Consider the following 22828-nt stretch of genomic DNA (forward strand, 5'->3'; position numbering starts at 1 on the left):
TCCTCCTCCTCCCCCTTCTTCCATAGGCCTCTAAATTTTGTTAAAAATTGACCAGAGAGGAGGAGTAAGCTTTAAATAGGATGCAATCAGAGTTTCCTTCAATGAAGGACTCGATCCCTCCCAGAAAAGTATTGGCTCTTGCATCTTTCCTTGTATAAATTTTATTTACTTTTATAATAATAACCAAGAGCTTAACTCGCCCACGATTACTAAAGCCGCTTATTCACTGTCGTTGAGCTGTGTCGTTCCATTTTAATAGATACGTTTTTTTAAAGCTATACTAATTAGATCATTTTCTCTCAATCCGGAGGACTCCTTGTAATATGTAGGCGAAATTTTTAAAGTCCTTATTCGTCCCCTTTCTCTTCATGTTTTTTTCCTCCTTTCCCTGCATTATTAAGTTGGGTCGTAATAGCTGTTAATTTCTTACTACGCAACGGCCACAATCGCAATGAAAAGGTAAATTATCATTTCTTGAAGGTAAGCGTTTTTACGCTAATAAAATATTATTATGGATCTGAAAATATGAGGAATTTTGAACTACTAACAGCTAAAACAGGAACTTTTTCTGAGCCTAAGTAAAAACAGGGTTATCCTTAATCGTAAGAAAGAAAATCAGAAGAAAACGAAAAATAAAAATAAATACCATCAAAACATAAAAAATTCCCAGTATCAAACAGTTCGTTATCAACCAGTTTGTCGTAACGTGGTAACACCTACGCTACTCAATAGCAACCGAAACTCTAAAACACGAATTTTTGGTGCCAATAGATATATCAAAACAATTGACTTAATATTCTTATGCTAAATAGTTACATTTACTTTATTGTTATTCATCAGGGGCTACGAGCTTGAAAAAATTTGCTTCATATTCAAAAAAAGTGAACACCCTATAAAAGTCAAAGAATTTTAATGAAAATCACACCATCAGATTGAGCGTATCAGAGAACCCGGCTGTAGAGGTTTCAAGCTCCTATCTTAAAAAATGTGGAATTTTTTATTTTCTGCCAGAAGAAAAATCACGGGTGCATGTTTATTTGTTTCTTGTTTTTCCAGGGGTAATTGTAACAACCTATATGTCCTATTATATCGGGAGTGGGCTCATTCGAACAAAAATTAAAAGTTCTAATTGCCTTTTGAAGCGACCAAAGGATGGGAGGGTAACTAGCCCCTCTCCCATACCCCTTCTTTCCCAAAATCGTCCGATCTAATTTTAAGATAGCCATTGTGTTCAGCATTGTTGAAACTTGGAAAACCCAATGACTATGACTTTTGAGATACCATGACCCCCCGCTACCCCTGGGGAAAAGTATTTAAATTATAAATTCGTCCATTGTTTACGTATAGTATTTGTTATCCGGAAGTATGCTAACATTTTTTGCGTTGGGGGGTGGGACAAATTTTCTACTGGGGATTTTCGAAAGGGAGAATTTTCCATGGGGTGTGAAGTTTCCAGGGGATGAACTTTGAATTTATCAGAATTCCGATACGAAATTATTTTTATATGTCTTGCTTTCTCTTTACCGACCCAATTTTACGCGTGGAGATGTTAAAGGTAAATGTCCAGGGTAAGTTTTAACCGGGACTGAATTGTCTAGAGGATATATTCGTGGGAAAGGGGATTTTTCCGTGGAACTGAAGTCAGATTTCCGGGCATTATTTAAAAAACGATCAAAAATTAAATTAATTTAACAAGTTTTTTCGACTGAAAGTAAGGAGCATCATTAAAACTTAAAACGATCAGAAACTATTACGTATGTGAGGGGTGTTACTGCCTCCTCAACACATAGCTCTTTACTCTAAAGTTTGAATTTTGTCCCAATTCTTTAAGAACCACTTCTTAAACGCAAGGGTCTTTTAATTTCGCTACTTGTTACTTGGCGAAGTTAAAGCATTGTCAGACATTTTTTTGATAAAAAATTATGCTTTAACCCCATTGGTTCGTGTTTTCGTTTTCAAACCCCTTCCTGGTGCCCCCACAACTCTTCACACCACAATGGCTTTATGGCTGCCCCCGTGGCATCCAAGTGGTATCCGTCATCATCTCCAAGGTATCTCTAATAATTTTTCCACAAAAATAAGCTTGCAAATATAAAATTGATCACTGTTTTATTTAAACAGCGGAAACTTGCATTGATTGTTAGAAAGTGATAGTTCAAGGCAATTCATGTCACTTCAATTTAAAACGTTTCTTGAACGAGCTTTCTCCTTATTTCCAGTAGTTTTGTAGAAATTGGCTGTACGGTGGCGCCCTCTGGCACCCCACATCATTCTCAAGACATTTTAGATATTTTTTATTTGAATAAAGTGATATCCAATTCCGCTTCCGCCGCTTTGGAGCTGGTTTCAACGGTTCCACCCCCGATTCTGCTGGCTTCCATCCTGGCCCTACCACTTTCAGTTCCCACTATGCCCGCTCTGATCAAAAATCCAAATCCAAATTCGGCTCCGCTTGCGTTATATCCGGATTCCCCGTTTCTGCCCTCTGATTCCACAATCCCGATTCCAACAATTCCGCTCCAAGTTCCGTTGATTCCAAGATTTTGTATGCGGCTACCTCCGTGGTAATCTATAGCCGGTAAATGGCAACTCTCTGGCGCACGTTATCACCCCTAAGGGGGCCCAGCGAAATTGGATGCTACGGTCCCTAATGGAATTGGATGCTAGGGCTCCACTAGAATTGGTTTCTAAGGGCCCCCATTGGAATTAGACGCTAGGGTGCCTGATGGAATTGCTCGCTAGGGTTCGGCGTCTTGAAGGTTCCCCCACTTGTGTGCAATGAAGGTTTTTTAGGAATCAAAGAAACTATTAAATAACGTTTGTATCTTGGCTAACGGATCCTGGAGGTTTTTAAACACTCTCTTTTATGTTACCAGCAAACCCTATGACGTAAACATGAACCTGCGTTTTTAAGGAGTTTTAAAGAGTGTCCGAACTGGGACTCGAAGGGGGTACTGGTCCTTTAAAAATGAAAAGCCCCCACTACTTTTGTATGTATAGTGTCTGGTCCTTTAGTTGTGAAGTAGAAGGTTTTTGATTGCCCTCGGTTTGATTGGTAGCAATGTATTTTGCGTAGCAACAGTTGACAACTTATTTGAAAATTTAAGGAAGAAAAGCATTATATTTGTACACTCAAAATAAGTACGAACTATTTTGTCTTTGATTCTATATTAGCAGTACAAGTTTACTGATTAGGAGCGTAATAATGTTTACAAGGACTTTTTCCTTTTACAGAGCCAAGTTGCGTAAGATCGAAGAGGAAATTCGAATCAGAGGTGCACTGGCTGAGAAGAAGTGGCCCCTAGAGAAGGGCGATGGAACTACAACTGGTGCTTTGATGGCTCGTGTACTCCCAGCATTAGACGCTCTTGATCGCTACTATTTTGATAAAGTTGACCAATCCAATTCCTTGGATACTTTATATTCAAAGATATTTCAGTCGATTACGCCGAAAGAATTTTCATCAGATGTAAGTTTTTGAATTATTTTTTCAACCTTAAATACGACTTGTAAAGATACAGCTTAGAAATAGAGGCAAACATATAAAATTTTATATTAAATTTACAATTTAATTAAGTTATATATTTAATCTAATTATTAATTTATCGAATATATTAATAAGTATAATCTTCTTGATTATCATCGTATAAATGTTTTATTTATTTAATATCAGGTTTAATATTTGATTTCGTCCTATACAGTTGAGGCAGGGCTCATTCGCTCCTAAATTCATTTTTTAGTCCCACTTTTTAAGCGTCAATACCCGATGAAAAGTGAACCTACAACTCTTCCAATTCCAGCGTGCCCTGCAGCCCCATATAGCATAAGATTAGAATTGTGAGACATGTGTTTTTTTATTTTTTTTTTTCAGAATAGTTTTAAGGTCCAAAAAAGTATCTAGGAGAAGGTACGTACACGTTATTTTTGTGGGTGAGGATATATATATATATATATATATATATATATATATATATATATATATATATATATATATATATATATATATATATATATATATATATATATATATATATGTATATATACATATATGTATATATACATATATGTATATTATATATTATTATATTATATTATATATGTATATTATATGTATATATATATATATATATATATATATATATATATATATATATATATATATGTATATATATATATATATATATATATATATATATATATATATATATATATATATATATATATATATATATATATATATATATATATATATATATATGTATGTGTGTAAAAAAATCATTTGCTAATTTGAATAAAAACTGCCCAGAAATTCAATGAATGTTTGAATGTTAAGATTTTGGAATTTATGGGTCGGGGGGTGGGTCCCAAGCCCTGGTGGTAAGTCATTGGGAAGTTAATACAGAGCAATTAGAAGTTTAAAAAGCCACGGGGATTAAATATTTAGTAGAGAAAGTGGATAGCTGTTGAGCACTTGATTGTTTGAGGCCTTTCATTAAAAAAAGAAATTGGAAACCCAGTTTTGCATAGTTTGTTTACGGGAACATGTTTGTAGGTACAAGATAAAGAGGAAAACCGAAGACATAAAAGGCTGGTATATGAACGAGGTAAGACGCAGTCATGTAAATCAAGCAACCAAGGGGATAATCGCTATGCACCTCTTCTTATGCAGACGTGTGTGTATAGCCTAATACATATTAAAAAAAAAAAAAAAAAATATATATATACTAAATCGCTTACACGTCCGAGAGATTTTTTTATGGAGTTTGGGGAGTGATTTCAAAGAAAGGCTTGAATTTAAAAACATTTTTAAATTATATCAATCAGATTTACCCCATCTTTGTACTTGAACATGAGGTGTAAGAAAAAGGAAACTCTGGAAACTTGAAAAAAGAAGATAATGTAACGTCATAATAATAAGTCTGCTTGGGCTGAAGACCTGATATTAGTGAATAAAGCTAGTTAATATTAGTCCATATGTGCAAGTACTGATGATCTGAATGAGCAAAGGGAGGCGACAAAAGAGTGGCGAAGCGGGCTGTTATGCTAATATATAGATACATATATATTTCCCCTGCCAATTAAAGAATTTCTGGTGAAAAAGAAGTTTAAGGATAACGTTTACTCAATTTTATAGTCTAATAAAAAACTGATCGAAAACAAATAGCAATATTATGAAAAGGCAAAATTAATTGGAAAAGTGACACAAAAATTTTTCGTTTGGGAGTCTAATTCGAATGACAAGATTATAATTTGGTAATGTTTGAACCACAGGATTTACTTTTGTTGTCATTATCCAAGAGGTCTAAGACTCACTTTTGCCACTATAGGGGAATTTATACTTAAAAAAACGAAAAGAAAGTGTACTATAGCTCCCCCCCTCCCCGTGTCCAACCAAAAAGAGAGGTATGAAAGCACATAGCTTGGTTCAGTTATCATAAGGTTCCCATGCCAGGAAAACATTTGCTTGAAGAATTGCTTCGTTTGATGTTGCTCTTCCTTTTGGAACGATCTTCTTGGGATTTTCCCCCTAAAAGTTTATCTGTTGACTCCTTCAAAGGAAGATTCAGCAGTTATTTAAAAGCTCGTGATGGAGCTTTGTACAAGACTAGTGGCAGATGAGATGTTTAAAATAACTGACGCCGCGAACTTAGGAATAAATAGCTTTTAAAAAGAGCATAAAATAAAATACTTATCTGCCTATGCCTTTTAGAAAGTTATCAGTTGAACCCAAACTACCTTAGACCTTTAATTGAATTTACAATGTTAATCTAAAATCAAGCTTATTTGTGTTTATTCTGCAGGGAGGGGGACGTCTAGCGGGGACAAGTTTTTTTTTTAATCTTATGAAATCCAAGCATAAGTTTTCGTTTTTTATCCACATCTTTGTTACAGAACATTCAAGAGATAATTGAACTGGATGAACCATTGGTGAAGCTTCTCTGCGAATGGGCAGTTAGTGATCAACGCTATGGGGAGCATAGAGCCGTAGCCGCTGCACTCTTATTAGAAAAGCGACAATACGAAATATCAAACTTTGAAAATGATAGTGGAGATGAGAAAGAATCAGCGGTGTCAGTAAACGGCGGTCCCCCCGTTTTTCAGAGCCTATTAATGAAGTTTCTTGATAAAGATGCTCCTGTGTTAGGTATGCTCATTTTAAGATTCAGTTACTTAAGATCATTTCTAATCTTAATTAATTTTATTGCTTCTCCTACCCATTTCCTAACATTTTCTAATTGTTAATCGAGATTAAAAAAGGGTAATTTCATCCAGCAATTTCAAAAGTTGTTTCAGAACACTGTGACTGAAAAGTCATTGAATTTCTTTGTAGAACTTGAAAAGATGCATACCTATCAAATCAAAGTCATAATCAAAGTCAGGTCATAGTCAGAAGTCATAATCAAAAAGGGAAAAAGATGAATTGCGTGAGACATATGAAAAATAAGAAATACACACTAGTCAGGTCTTCATGAGGCATTTCCCCTTAATATGAGAAAAAATTTCATAATAAATCTGACCCCCTCCCCCTGAGTTGTTTCAAGCATAGCCTTTGTAAAGCTAAAACTGCATAAGATTTTAAATGGTCTTACCGTAGTTGAAAAGTCCTGACATGGGCAGTAAATACAAACAGCCATATATATGATTGACAAATTTGTGGCAGTTTTTAGTATATGCTAGGAGAACACTGGTAACACTGAGATTTTTAAGCTTAATGGAGCGGTGGTAGTATTGTCAGATGAGGCCTCTTTTACTGAGACTGGTAGTTCTTAACAAGAAAGATTGCCTGTCCATGGATTATTCTTTATGGTTGATTGTGTATGGCTATGCTGTTTGACCTATGTGATTGTATGGATGAGTAGAGTTAAGGCCTCATTCAAGTGCTGGTCTATATTAGTCACTAATTTAGGAAAACAGTTTTCCTTTTCTCCTTCTGTCTCTTTCATGTGTTTTTTTTTTTTTTTTTTTTTTTTTTTTTTTTTTTTTTTTTTTTTTTTTTTTTTTTTTTTTTTTTGTGTTTGTGCTGTTGCATTGGCGATTTCTTTTTTCATGATATAATGTCGTAACTTCTAAGACTACATTGGCATTGACAAGATAACACAACGTAATAAATAGAAAGTGAGGAGAATCACAGCCAGTGAAAAAAAGAAGGATAATACAACGTAATTGAAAGTGAGGATAATCACAGCCGGTGAAAAAAAGAAGGAAAATCCAGTATAAATGTTTTGTTCAATACCTCCATTGAATCATCTTCAGCGCAGAATGATAATATTTTTTTTTTTTAAAGTAATTGTTTGTTTTAATATCTACTATTGACAAAAAATCTAACATAAAGACATCCCCTCCAAATGCCACAGTTTGATATGAAGGAGAGTGGAAACAATCAAATCTACAAAAAATAAATAAATAATAATTAAAATTAACCTCTGAAGGGGTTTAGAAAACAAATTACGACATCAACATTATGTACCCTGCTACCACTAACTTAGCACTCAACACCCAACTCCTTCCTTAACGCCTCAATAAAAATAAAACACTAAATTTTAAGATTTAATACCAATTTAATCTATCAACTATGCATCCTATTAAATTAAACAGGAAAATCATAATTAGAAATTTTTTGTTTCCAGCGACTTTTAAATTCACTTAAATCACTACTTTTAATATTCTCATTTAACGAAAAGAGTTCTTAGGACAATATAAAAGAACGTTATACTGTCTTATAGACCTTAAGTATTGTTAATAATAATTATTTTTGTTGTTGTTTTGTGCATCGTGTTGCATTTTGTTATATTTCTCTTTTTCCTTTTTTTATTATTTACTATTAGTATCTATTAAAGTATTTTGCACCTACTTATCATGTACGTTACGTTTTGTGTAATTGCGTTTGTTATTTTTATGATATTATGTGCTTTATCATGTTTGTTTTGCAATTGTTAGTTTTTATGGCACTTGGTATTAACCAAGTGACATATAGCAGTCGCCAATTCTGTCGGTCTGTCGGTCCCGGTTTTGCTACTTTAGGCACTTCCAGGTAAGCTAGGACGATGAAATTTGGCAAGCGTATCAGGGACCGGACCAGATTAAATTAGAAATAGTCGTTTTCCCGATTTGACCATCTGGGGGGGGGGGGGGAGTGGGGGCCCGGTTAATTCGCAAAAAATAGAAAAAATGAAGTATTTTTAACTTATCAGCGGGTGATTGGATCTTAATGAAATTTGATGTTTGGAATGATATTGTGTCTCAGAGCTCTTATTTTAAATCCCGACCGGATCTGATGACATTGGGGGGAGTTGGAGGGGGAAAACCTAAAGTCCCGGTTTTGCTACTTTAGGCACTTCCAGGTAAGCTAGGACGATGAAATTTGGCAAGCGTATCAGAGACCGGACCAGATTAAATTAGAAATAGTCGTTTTCCCGATTTAACCATCTGGGGGGGGGGGGGGGTAGGGGCCGGTTAATTCGGAAAAAATAGAAAAAATGAAGTATTTTTAACTTATGAGCGGGTGATTGGATCTTAATGAAATTTGATGTTTGGAATGATATTGTGTCTCAGAGCTCTTATTTTAAATCCTGACTGGGTCTGATGACATTGGGGGGAGTTGGAGGGGGGAAACCTAAATCTTGGAAAACACTTAGAGTAGAGGGATCGGGATGAAACTTGATGGGAAAAATAAGCGCAAGTCCCAGAAACATGATTGACATAATCGGAACTGATTTGCTCTCTTTGGGGTAGTTGGGGGGGGGGGAGTAATTCTTAAAAATTAGAAAAATGAGGTATTTTCAATTTACGAACGGGTGATCGGATCTCAATGAAATTTGATGTTTAGAAGGATATCGTGTCTTAGAGCTCTTATTTTAAATCCCGACCGGATCTGGTGATGGGGGCGGGGAGTTGGGAGGAGGAAACCTAAAACTTGGAAAACACTTAGAGTGGAGGGATCGGGATGAAACATGGTGGGAAAAATAAACGCAAGTCCTAGATAGATGATTGACATAAACAGAACGGATCCGCTCTCTTTTGGGTAGTTGGGGGGGGGGGGGTATTTCTGAAAAAAATGAGGTATTTTTAACTCACGAATGGGTGATCGGATCTCAATGAAATTTGATATTTAGAAGGATATCGTGGCTCAGAGCTCTTATTTTAAACCCGACCGGATCTGGTGACATTGGGGGGGGGAGTTGGGAGGGAGAAACCTAAAAATTGGAAAATACTTAGAGTGGAGGGATCGGGATGAAACTTGGTGGAAAAAAAAACACGAGTCCTAGATACATGAGTGACATAACCAGAACGGATCCGCTCTCTTTGGGGTAGTTGGGGGGGGGGGGGGGTTAATTCTGAAGAATTAGAAAAAATGAGGTATTTTTAACTTACGAACGGGTGATTGGATCTCCATGAAATTCGATTTTTAGAAGGATATCGTGTCTCAAAGCTCTTATTTTAAATCCTGACCGGACCTGGTGACATTGGGGGAAGTTTGGGGTGGGGAGACCTAAAATGATGGGAAACGCTTAGATTGGAGGGATTGGGATGAAACTTGGTTGGAAAAATAAGCAGAAGTCTTGCATACGTGATTTACATAATTGGAACGGATCCGCTCAATTGCGGGGGGGGGGGGGGGGGTGTAATTCTGAAAAATAAGAAAAATGACGTATTTTTAACTTACAAAGGAGTGATCGGATCTTCATGAAACTTCATATTTAGAAGGACCTCGTAACTCCGATATCTTATTTTACATCTCAACCGGATCAAGCGTAATTGGGGGGGGGGGCAGTTGGGGGGACTGGAAATCTTAGAAAATACTTAAAGCGGTGAGATCAGGATGAAACTGGATGGGAAGAATAGAAACCTGTCTAAGATACGTGACTGACATAACTGGACCGGATCTGCTCTCTTTGGTGGAATTGGGGGGGGGGGTTATTTTGAAAATTGAGGTATTTGTAACTTACGAAAGGGTGACCAGATCTTAATGAAATTTGATATTTAGAAGGATCTTGTGCTTTAAAGTTCTAATTTCAAATTCTGACCAGATCCTGTGACATTCGGGGGAGTTGGAGGGGGGAACCGGAATTCTTGGAAAACATGAAAATTGGAGTATTTATATCTTACGAATAGATGATCGGATCGTAATGAAATTTGATTTTTAGAAGGAATTCATGTCTCAGAGCTCTTATTTCAAATCCCGACCAGATCTTTTGACATTGTGGGGATTTGGAGGGGGAAATCTTGGAAAAACACTTGGAGTGTAGGAATCGGGATGAAGCTTGGTGGATAGAATAAACAAATGTCCTTGATACGTGATTGACAGAATCGTACTGGATTCGCTCTCTTTGGGGGAGTTGGGGGGAGGGGTTCAGTGATTTGGCGAGTTCGGTGCTTCTGGACGTGCTAGGGCGATGAAAATTGGTAGGCGTGTCAGGGAGTTGCACAATTTGACTTGATAAAGTGGTTTTCCCAGATTCGACCATCTGGGGGGCAAAAGGGAGAGGAAAAATTAGAAAAAATTAGGTATTTATAACTTACGAGTCGGTGATCGGATCTTAATGAATTTTGATATTTAGAAGGACTTTGTGACTCAGAGCTCTTATTTTAAATCTTGACCGGCATTAAGCCTCTTATTTTCCTTTTTAAATCAATCTATTGATTCATAGAATTTTGTTAGAGCTCATACCATATGATCTCTTGGCTCTTAGCTCTTCTCGCCTCGTCACAAGTGCCATATGAGCTCTTAGCTCTTGTTTTCATTGTTATTGTTTTGTACCATCTTTTGTTATTTGTGTTATTATTCTTTGCTATTATTTTGTGCCATTTTTTATTTTATTTTTTGCCATGGCCCAAAGTGGCTTTGGTTCAATTAATATCTGTCTATCTATCCATCTTATACTCTGTTTGTTAACTAATGTGTAAAAACGGGAAGTAAATCTCATTCCTTAATCATTACTAATAAGGCACCTAGCAATTTATCTTTTTTTTGGGGGGAGGGGGCGTGTACTAATATTTTTTTTTAATTATTGTGATATGAAAAGTTAAGGAACTATGTATAATTACTGTTTTCGTGTGTCCCCTGAGTACCTCCTTGATGGAAATAGCATGGGGATAAGAAAAAGAATGTTCTTCATAGATAGATGGAGTGAGGTATGTAAATGCGAGAATTGAAGATTCCTACCATTTTTTTTGACACCTTAACATTGCAAAGGTTGCTTTCAGTTTTCAGTTGGGCCATTCTCATAGCTGTGCCCATGATGACTGGGGTATCGGTTGAGTTGTGTCTTTAGGATGCACAAATTATATCTATAGAACAAGCCTTGCTAAAAAAGAGATTTGGAAAAGAATGGATACCCCAGAATATATGCAATAATGCCTAAAAATTACCTAGTATTTTGAAGATGTCTTCTATGGTGACAAAAACAAGTTTTCTAATCAAGGTGTTGGTTTGGATTAGTTCTTTTTTTCTGTTTACTCCAAGAGATTGCTTTTCGTAAATCGCTTTTTTATGGCACTTTGTATTAACCAAGTGACATATAGCAATCGCAAATTCTGTCGGTCTGTCTGCCGGTCTGTCATTCCCGGTTTTGCTACTTTAGGCACTTCCAGGTAAGCTAGGACGATGAAATTTGGCAGGCGTATCAGGGACCGGACCAGATTAAATTAGAAATAGTCGTTTTCCCTATTTGACCATCTGTGGGGGGGGGGGGGAGTGGGAGGCCGTCTAATTCGGAAAAAATAGAAAAATGAAGTATTTTTAACTTACGAACGGTTGATCAGATCTTAATGAAATTTGATGTTTGGAAGAATATCGTGTCTCAAAGCTGTTATTTTAAATCCCGACCGGATCTGGTGACATTGGGGGGAGTTTGGGGGGGGGGGACCTAAAATCATGGAAATGCTTAGATTGGAGGGATCGGGATGAAACTTGGTGGGAAAAATAAGCAGAAGTCTTAGATACGTGATTGACATAATTGTAATGGAGCCGCTCTATTGGGGGGGGGATTAATTCTGAAAAATTAGAAAAATGACGTATTTTTAACTTACGAAGCGGTGATAGGATCTTCATGAAACTTCATATTTAGAAGGACCTCGTAACTCAGATCTCTTATTTCAAATCTCAACCGGATCCAGCGTCAATGGGGGGGGGGGAAGTTGGGGGCGACCGGAAATCTTTGAAAATACGTAAAGCGGAGAGATCAGGATGAAACTGGATGGGAAGATTAAAAACCTGTGTAAGATACGTGACTGACATAACCGGACCGGATTTTCTCTCTTTGGTGGAGTTGGGGGGGGGGGGGTAATTCGGAAAAATGAGGCATTTGTAACTTACGAACGGGTGACCAGATCTTAATGAAATTTGATATTTAGAAGGATCTTGTGCTTTAAAGCTCTAATTTTAAATTCCGACCAGATCCTGTGACACTGGGGGGAGTTGGAGGGGGAAACTGGAATTCTTGGAAAACGTGAAAATTGGGGTATTTTTATCTTACGAATAGGTGATTGGATCTTAATCAAACTTATATATAGAAGGATCTTATGTCTCAGATGCTCCATTTTCGACTCGGATTGGATCCGGGGACATAGGGAGTTGGAGGAGGGGAATAGAAATCTTGGAAAACGCTTAGAGTGGAGAGATCGGGATGAAACTTGATGGGAAGAATAAGCACAAGTTCTAGATACGTGATTGACATAATTGGAACGGATCCGTTCTCTTTGGAGGAGCTGGGGGGGGGGGGGCGGTGTTAAACATTGAGGTATTTTTAACTTAAGAACGGGTGACCGGATCTTAATGAAATTTGATATTTGGAAGGAATTCATGTCTCAGAGCTTTTATTTCAAATCCTGACCAGATCTTTTGACATGGGGGGGAGTTGGAGGGGGAAATCTTGGAAAACGCTTGGAGTGGAGGAATCGGGATGAAGCTTGGTGGATAGAATAAGCAAATGTCCTTGATACGTGATTGACGTAACCGTACTGGATTCACTCTCTTTGGGGGAGCTGGGGGGAGGGGTTCAGTGATTTGGCGAGTTTGGTGCTTTTGGACGTTCTAGGACGATGAAAGTTGGTAGGCGTGTCAGGGAGTTGCACAAATTGACTTGATAAAGTCGTTTTCCCAGATTCGACCATCTGGGGGGCTAAAGGGAGAGGAAAAATTAGAAAAAATGAGGTATTTATAACTTACGAGTGGGTGATCGGATCTTAATGAATTTTGATATTTAGGACATCGTGACTCACAGCTCATATTTTAAATCCTGACCTGCATTAAGCCTCTGATTTTCCTTTTAAATCAATCTATTGATTCTTAGAATTTTGTTAGAGCTTATACCATATGAGCTCTTGCCTCTTAGCTCTTCTTGTCTCGTCACAAGTGCCATATGAGCTGTTAGCTCTTGTTGTATTTATTGTGCGTATTTTTTTCTTCTTTATATAGATAGGGCTCAACTCTACATTTGGTACTAAACATTAAATATATGTTCCAATTATTTTTTTAAAACTAAAAATACGTATCTAAAAAAAAGGAATTTTGCGCTTATTCAGGCTATAAAACAAGTGAATTATAGATAAAGGATAAATCCGTAACAGAGACTGAATAAAGCATCAACAATTTCCTAGAGTGTTTTTAATTAAAATTTTGGTAAAAAAGAGGGACAGATCGTCTGTCACAGACGATTTGAGATATACCTTAATTCGAGAATCTGGGTAAATCGTTACAAGCTCACAATTCTATTTCATTTATCAAGGTCTAGTGTTAGGTCTAACATCCAGTCATCGACTGGGGTGTCACGAGATTTAAAAATGCGTCACTAGTAGGCATACCAGCTTTAAGTTGCTTACTTAAGTTACCAAAATTATACCAAACAGACACGTTCATTGGGAGGGGGCAGGGGTAGGAATTACTTCCCTTGGAAGAGCAACTACCTCTATAATGTGCTAATTCATTTTTATTTATTTCTTATCAGTGTTTTTTTTTGTAGGAGAGACCCCGTCGTTACAGCAGAAGCTTGTGTTTGGAAGTCTTGTTCACCTATTTTATGAATTTGTTCGGAACGATGTTTTCTCACATGATGCCTACATGTGCACACTTATTTCTCGTGGTGATCTATTGAATATCAACCGGGGAGTTTCTGATCTGGGGTATGAAGTTTTATTGATATCAATTTCAACGTTGATGACAGTGAAATGGACTATAAATTGCGATTATGTAATTTAGACCCAAAATATATGCACGATATAAACAACTCGAAGCTCCTCCCCCCAAAAGTAAACACATTGTCTGCATTTTGTTTGTTTAAGGTCCGTAGGACATTTAGGGTCTCTACAAAGTAGGATTAAATAAAAAAAACAAGTTTTTTAAATGAAAGTAAGGAGCGACATTAAAACTTAAAACGAACAGAAATTACTCCGTATATGAAAGGGGCTTTTCCTTCTCAACGCCCCGCTCTTTACGCAAAAGTTTGACTCTTTCTCTTAACTCTACATTTTAAGACAGTAAAAAACTAGCGTAAAGAGCGGAGTGTTGAGAAGCTAAAGCCCCTTTCATATACGGAGTAATTTCTGTTCGTTTTAAGTTTTAATGTCGCTCTTTACTTTCATTTAAAAAACTTGTTTTTTTTTTTAATTTCTGAACGTTTTTGAATCAATGTATGTTTTGATTTTGGCTCTGTGCAAAGAAATAATTAAAACGAAATTTGTATATTTATTTTTTTTTTGGCTAAATGGCTTTCTCATAATTTTTATCGAATAGTTTTGAGAAAAAAAGAGCGGGGGAGGAAGCCTAGTTGCCCTCCGATTTTCGGTTAATTAAAAAGGCAACTAGAACTTTTAATTTTTTACGAATCTTTTTATAAGTAAAAGTTATACGTAACTTATAAATTAGCTTACGTAAAGAACTTTTGTATTCTTATGTTTTTATTACATATATGAGGGGGTTCGCCCCCTCGTCAGTTCCTCGCACTTTACACTAAAGCTTAAATTTTGTCCCAATTCATTAAGAATGACCCCTGAATCACAAAAGCCGCAGAATAAATAGTTGAAATTACTAAAAATACTTTGGCGTAAAGAGCGAGGTATTAGGAGGAGGTGAGCCTCATATGGGTAATAATTTCTGTTCGTTTTAAGTTTTAATGCTGCTGCTTACTTCCAGCTGAAACAAAAACTTTTTCATTGTTTTTTTAAGTAATGCTAGTAAATCCTGCGCTCCCTTCATGGAAATTTTCTTCCCCCATGACAAATTCCTCGATGGAAAGTTCCCCCAGCATATTCACCTCTTCTCGACCCCTGCCTCCAACCAAAAAATCCTCCTGAAAACGCCTGTACACTTCCCAATAACCATTACTATATGTAAGCACTGGTCAAAGTTTTGAACTTGTAACCCCTCCCACGGGGACTGTGGGGGAGTAAGTCGTCCCCAAAGACATAGTTATAAGGTTTTTCGACTACGCTGAATAAAATGGCTATCTCAGAATTTTGATCCGTTGACTTTGGGAAAACAATTAGTGTGGGAGGGGGCCTAGGTGCCCTCCAATTTTTTTGGTCACTTAAAAAGGGCACTAGAACTTTTCATTTCCGTCAGAATGAACCCTCTCGCAACATTCTAGGACAACTGGGTCGATACGATCACCCCTGAAAAAAAAAAAAACAAAAAAAAAAAACAAACAAACAAATAAACACGCATCCGTGATCTGCCTTCTGGCAAAAAATATAAAATTCCACACTTTTGTAGATAGGAGCTTGAAACTTCTACAGTAGGGTTCTCTGATACGCTGAATCTGATGGTGTGATTTTCGTTAAGGTTCTATGATTTTTAGGGGTGTTTCCCCCTATTTTCTAAAATAACGCAAATTTTCTCAGGCTCGTAACTTTTGATGGGTAAGACTAAACTTGATGAAGCTTATATATTTAAAATCAGCATTAAAATACGATTCTTTTGATGTAGCTATGTAGCCGGGTCGCTCCTTACTACAGTTCGTTAACACGAACTGTTTGAAACTATCATTATGTGAAATTTGTTCTCCAAGACACAACTAAAAACATTGATTATTGATTCCCCAGATTTTTCATTAGAGATTTTAATTATGGTCACTTGCGGCTAATTGACGTTTGTTATGGAATTGTGCCTATACATGCTTATTTTCACGCATCAAAATTGTTGGAGAGAGAATGCATGCTGGTAAATGGATTTCGTCTGGAACTAAGAATACTGTGTCTGCTGAGAACGTGCCTCTGAATAAGGGGTCCTCCCTAACTAAACACCGATATCAAGTTGGCCACAATCTTGTGGAGCGAGTGGAGCCCATTCCTGGGAATTTCAGTATCTAGGTTTGCCAACTCTAAGGAGGTTACCAACTCTAACTTACCTTAGGTTACCAACTCTAAGAAGATCCCAGGCCTAGTGTCGACAGGACTAGTAACCCCCAACTTGAAGACAAGTGTTACAGAAAGTGACTTAACACCTCAGATCCGGGCCCAAGTTTCCTGGATCATGTTATCTTCAGACTCTGGCTTTGCCAATGACTTGGCCATTCTGGTGAATTCCGTGAACTGACTGCTGAAAGTGCTCCGAATTTTTCGAAGAGAACCCGTAAGAGTTGTACTACAGATAAACTTGAATAAAATCAAAGTCATGGCCATTTACTTGTCCGCTCCTGCTGCTGATTCCTCAGTTAATATGGATACCGCCACCAGCATAAAAGTGTTCTAAAAGTTCACCTAGCTTGGTTCCATATTTCTTTAGATGGCTTTCTTGTTTCTGGGATGCAGCCGAGAATATTTGAGGTTTCTTGTGCCATAGGCAGATTGAACCACTAACTTTTCGGAAAATGTATCATAATCCCTGAAACGACACTGCTTATTTTTAATACCTTCGTCGGCTTTGTGATACTCTGTAGAGCTGAAAAATGACAAACGTCTGCCGCAATTCTCACCACCATCTCACCATGTATTCCAGACAAAGATCCTGTAGAAAACTGTAGCTTTGCAATGATTCGATGTATAGCTCTACAAGCAGGAAGAACCTACGATGGTTTGGACGCCTGCTTCCAAAGGCTCAACCCCTACCAACAAAGATTTTATACTACTTCCATCCAACCATATTTCGCTGAAAGTGATCCTGAGGTCGGCCGGAGAAACGATGATCTGCTAGTCTTGTCGAGCTCCTCACGATTGCAAGTATCAGACTTCGAGAAGCATAAGCACTCTCTATGGGCTGATGGAAGAGGTGGATGGAAGAGGTAGACATTAGTCCCTAAGCCAAATATTGCCTGACGGGAGATATAAGTAAAGTAAGTTGAGTTGACGACGCTTGCTAAGGCCTTGCAGTAACTGTAGAAGTTTGTTTTTTGAGTTACGGTATAATTTTCTGAAACTGTTTTAGTGAAAATCGTGCATAGATTTTCTCCTTTGATATTATCTTATTACATAGATGAGTGTACGCTTTCAAAATGTTACTGCTCATGGACTTTTTGCCGAAAAGCTAAACGACGTGTTATTTTTAAGTAGTCAAAAGTCTAACATTAATTCAGTATTAAATAACATCTTACTGTCTAAAACCCAAAATACCATTAGTTAGTCTTCAAGGGCTTCATTGACTAGGCTATGCTGTATAGACTGTAAGTTTAGTTATTTTTTTTTTGAAAGTTTTGTTATTTTTTTTAAAGTTGGATTTTTTTGAACCATCAGTTGATATTCTTAATCTTTAGAAGCTCCTTTTCTATCGTGCTAATTTTAGGAAAAAAATAGTTCAGTAACGGATGGTTGCTGAATATTGTGGCTTAGTCTGGTACAAAGTACATAAATTTTTTGGGGGGTTACTAGCTAGGCCACCATGGTTCCCAACCACTGACATGCAAAAAGAGTGAAAATCAAGGTAAAAAAGAGTAATTTTCGCTCAAAAAGAGTGCAAATCAAAAAATTTGAACGCGCATGGCTGCCAAAGCTTGTGCATCACCTCTGAGGTATGAGAAACTGCATTTCAAATGAAAAGTGTGCACGTTAGTTACCCTGTTCCTTGGGTTAATTACACTTCTGATGAAGCTGCCAACTACTGACATTCAAAATGAATGGAAACTAACACACAAATAGAATGGTTTTCTCTCTTCCGTTTCTCCTTTTTGGTAAAAAAGAGTGCATTTCACACGAAAAGCGTGCAAGTTGGCAACCATGTAGGCCACTGGCCAGTTTGCTACATCTGCAGCCATATGCAATTTGATTTCTCGTGGGGTCCGATTATTGAACCCCAGCCAGTGAATTTTAGATCTTGAATTGGGTTTTCGATCGATGTCAGCATGAATTATTTGTAATTTCACTAATTAATGGCTTATGATTATAGAATAATAATCAATTTATTTACTGTTTTTCAAGATACTCCTACCCTGTTCTAAAGGAAATTATAAACATTGACTAATTTTGTTTGTTCAAACCCGAAACTGCAGAATTTGAAGTGCTAATAATTCACACCCATTTCACATGGGAGTCTCAGATCTAGCCGAGTTAGTTTTAAATAAGAGATTTAGTTTGATAATCAATCCATTCGGTTGTTTCGTTGTTGAATTCAATTCGAAAAATCGCTTATCTGAGTTACAGTGCCGAAAATAATGAGTTTTGTTTGAATTTGAGTTTTCCTCCTGCTTCCCATGTTTTTGTTGGATACTGTTTGAAGTGGGGTTGCCAAATTGGACAAGTTCATCTTAGGTTTTCCTTTATTCCAGACTCGGAGAGTCTACAAAGTGATAAACTACCTTCAAACTTTATTCCATGTGACTGGCCCCTAAAAAGCAATTACTTGACATCCTTTCTGGTAATTATTTGCCTTATCTCGTATTTTCTAATCATTGTCTCTTTTTCCGCTTTTCAAAAGATTTCAGACGAAAAATTTAAACTAATTTTCAATGTGGTTACTTCTCATTCCAAAAAGGCACACTTGATTCTACAAAAGCTCCTAATAGAGTGCAAAATAAGTTTTGTGCTACAATGAGAAAAAAAGGAATATCACCATGGGTGGTAATCATAGTTGACCCTCTGTTAACAGCTTGAATAATTTTTATGCTATTTTCAGGTTGAGATCAATCATGAAAAACGATTTGGGGGGCTCTATGTTTCCAAGCAGTGGATACGACTTTGATGACAGCAAAATTATCGACGATGATTTGGACAAAATACTCCAGGATATCAAAGGCCAGCAAATGGGTGGTGTAAGCCTCTTAGTTAATTTTTTAAACTGACTGAATGTTACACGTAATAATAATACTTGACTTTAAGAAATATGAAATGAGTGTTGTTCATTTATTATTTGCTATTTTATTTTAGTGTAAGACATCGAACGAGTGGTGGACAAAATTTTCTACGCCGAATTTGAGGATCAGAATATAGAACACTTTCAGCGTTCAGTATTATTGCATAATGTCTTCTTTAAAAAATGATTAGCAACATTTTACTGCTTGAATTTCGTTTTTAAATTGTATGTACCTGAGCTGTGCTTTCGATTTTTTTTTTCTTTTGATCAGTTCTTTTTAGCTCGTGCACTGTAAGACATAAAAAGTTGAAAGTTTTTCTGCAAAACGAGGATGTGAAATGGAAAATGTAAAATGTAAAATTTGTAATTATCTCTAGTAATACAAGTTTTTTCTTTCTAGTCTGCGAAAAAGTATCAAAACAGATTGTTTTAGGTCCAAAAATAAATTTCTTAAGGAGCACAGAATATCAGGCTGTGACGTAGAATGATCCCTTGATAACCCGATGTCGCCATTCTGCGTCTTTTCAAATTTCCCGAATTATTCAGGAAAAATATATTCCGAAATCCCAAGCTCTGATATTTTTGTTTTTTATTTAATTGTTGTTTTGGTAATTGTGTTGGGTTTAGGACTAGGCTTAAATATGGCTATAATCTGCCTCATAAATATGAAGTTGAGGTAAATTCTTGTCAGCAGGATTTGTATTGTAGAGGATATCAGGTCTCAACAAACTTTCTGATAAGTAAAGGAAGGTTACATTGCTGTTCCATTTGGGGGCCCATATTCGATCCATGATATCTGTAGTGGTGGATTTGCTAGTTTCTTGTAATAACAGGAATCCTCAGAGACTCGCTTGTAACTTTCAGGGGCTGTTCCTGATCCTACCTTTAAGGGGAATATGAAAAATATAACAGATGGGGTTTCGAGTTTCTACAAACCCTGGCCGAAAGTGAGAGCTCTTTTACGTATCGGAAATTTTTGGCTCAAGACTCAATTTGAGTTCTATAAGGGAAAGAGGGCCCTAAAATCTTGCGATCTGCATGTCTACCTCAAAGGGTCTCAAACGTTATATACCTACGCACGGCGGTTTAGCCAATATAGTCTTTGTTGCTGGAAGCGATCTTTACCATATATTTACCGTGAAGTGATATGAGCCACATATGCTTATATTTACTATATTAGTTTTTAAGTTTAGTCTGGTTTTTGGTTAAAGAAGGTTTTCATATCCGTGAAGTGATTGTTTTATTTACTTTCAATGAAAACAAGGACTCGTTGAGAGTCGTCTTAAAGATAAATAAATGAAAAAATAACTGCTCTTTGACGAATGAAAGTAAAAAGTGAAGTGTAAGTAAAGTGAAAGTAAAGCGATGTTAAAACTTAAAACGAACAGACGTTTTTTTTTATGTGAGAGAAGCTTTCTTGACGGTAAAATTTAAGTACGGTAGTAAAAAAATTTAAGGACGGTAGTTTACTTGACGGTAAAATTTAACTGGAGCCTAACTAAAACTATTTTAGACTGATAAAATGTAGCCTTTCGGTGACTGCATGGGTTTTATTTACCGATTACCTTTGAAAATACTTGAACTGACAATTTTATTGTTTATAGTAAATAAATAAATGTAAATAAATAAACCCTTCAGTTCCTAAAACATTATGAAAGAATAAATGAACTTTTTATCAAATTGCTCTTATATTAGAGCCTTTGATTTTGAAGTATTGTTGGGAAAATTTTGATTTTAGTGTATAGATTGGGGTATGGGGTTGAGTGGTGGGATATTTCCCTCTCATACACAGGATGATTCCTGTCCAGTTTAAGTTTTATATAGAAACTTTCATCCGATCAACGCTCTTACTTGACGGTAAAATTTAACTGGAGCCTAACTAAAACTATTTTAGACTGATAATATATATCCTTTCGGTGACTGCATGGGTTTTATTTACCGATTACCTTTGAAAATACTTGAACTGACAATTTTATTGTTTATAGTAAATAAATAAATGTAAATAAATAAACCTTCAGTTCCTAAAACATTATGAAAGAATAAATGAACTTTTTATCAAATTAGTCTTGTACTAGAGCCTTTGATTTTGAAGTATTGTTGGGAAAATTTTGATTTTAGTGTATAGATTGGGGTATGGGGTTGAGTGGTGGTATATTTCCCTCTCATACACAGGATGATTCCTCTCCATTTTAAGTTTTATGTCGAAACTTCTTCTTTTCATTGCGTTTATACAAAATAGTTTTAATTTAGTTTGTGTTTGCTTGTATTATCCTGTTGAAGGTATTTCAGGGAGTTTGCCTCTAGAATGGTATTTGATTGCCTCTTGCCTCTGGTAGATTTCATTATCTCTGATTGAAAATTCTTTTTTTTTACTCTCAGTTTCATATTATTCATCGCAATGGTATCTCTGGCCAAAAAGGCATGGAAGCCTATCCCCCCAATCATTTCTAGCTCATATGAAAGGTAATAGAACTCCTAATTTCTGTGTGAAAAAGCTCCCTTTCAGTATTTTAAGACCTTGTGTAATTAATAAAATTCCTGTGCGATCCGAATCCCAACAAGGTATAATATGCTCAGCTTTCTAATGAAACTGATTAGAACAGTTTTTCCATTTCAAATTAATCGTTTGAGCAAGTTTGTGTAACTCACCCCGAATTTCATTTGAAAAGCCTAAAATACTCGTGATCAAAATTGTTTTAATATTCCGAGCTAAAAATGCATAGCAATCGTATTTATTTATGAATCCTTTATAAAATGAGCAATTCGTCATAACTCAGAACTCTTAAGCTAAGGACTGCAAGCATCGTCCTGCCTTCAGGGCATATTTAATTGCATTTCCGCCCTTCTGATCAAAATAACTGCCTTGAAATTTCTTGCAACACTGAGTCTGACTGCTAGTGACTCGGAAATGTAAAAGGGCGCAGGAGGGGGCTCAGTTGTCCTCAGATCATAATTGGAATCTAAAAGGGTATTGAAATTCTTGATTTTGTTTGAATAAAATCATTTTCGAAATTTTCTAACCGCTGGCCTGGTATGATTCCCTTGTGAAGAAAGAAAGAAAATGAATCCGTGACAGGAATAGATATGAGATTTGAAATTTTTATAGGCATTAGCTGGAAAATATGGCAAGAGAACATTTAATATTTAAGGTTCGATTCTCATCAAAACCAGATCGTTTTGGTGGGTGTCTTCCCTCTATCTATAAAATTATGGAAACTTTTGTATGCTAACAACTTTTGAGACGCATTTTTAAACTTAGTAACTTTTATGTATTTGGAATTAACATAACACGAGGATTCCTTTGACTTTATTTTGTTTCCAAAATTTAGCTTTTAAGGTCCGATCAGTGATATCGCATTTTTAAGAGACGCGTTGAGACGCATTTTTACACTTAGTAAATTTTATGTATTTGGAATTAACGTAACATGAGGATCCTTTGACTTTATTTTGTTTCCAAAATTTAGCTTTTAAGGTCCGATCAGTGATATCGCATTTTTAAGAGACGCGTTGAGACGCATTTTTACACTTAGTAAATTTTATGTATTTGGAATTAACGTAACATGAGGATCCTTTGGCTTTATTTTGTTTCCAAACTTTAGTTTTTAAGATCCG

General features: G+C 36.3%; 1 protein-coding gene across 2 annotated transcripts in view; it reads left to right on the top strand.

Annotated features, from left to right (window-relative positions):
* The window catches only part of LOC136037021 (mediator of RNA polymerase II transcription subunit 12-like protein), a 154741-nt gene that overhangs the window by 55825 nt on the left and 76088 nt on the right, over positions 1-22828 (top strand). For both annotated transcript variants that reach the window (XM_065719438.1, XM_065719439.1), the window contains exons 9-12: positions 3235-3469; positions 5893-6145; positions 13962-14121; positions 19040-19175. In XM_065719438.1, the coding sequence (XP_065575510.1) occupies positions 3235-3469; positions 5893-6145; positions 13962-14121; positions 19040-19175 (784 nt within the window). The remainder of the gene's footprint in view (positions 1-3234; positions 3470-5892; positions 6146-13961; positions 14122-19039; positions 19176-22828) is intronic.

This window comes from Artemia franciscana, chromosome 16, assembly GCF_032884065.1.
Source record: "Artemia franciscana chromosome 16, ASM3288406v1, whole genome shotgun sequence".
Taxonomy (NCBI): Eukaryota; Metazoa; Arthropoda; class Branchiopoda; order Anostraca; family Artemiidae; genus Artemia; species Artemia franciscana.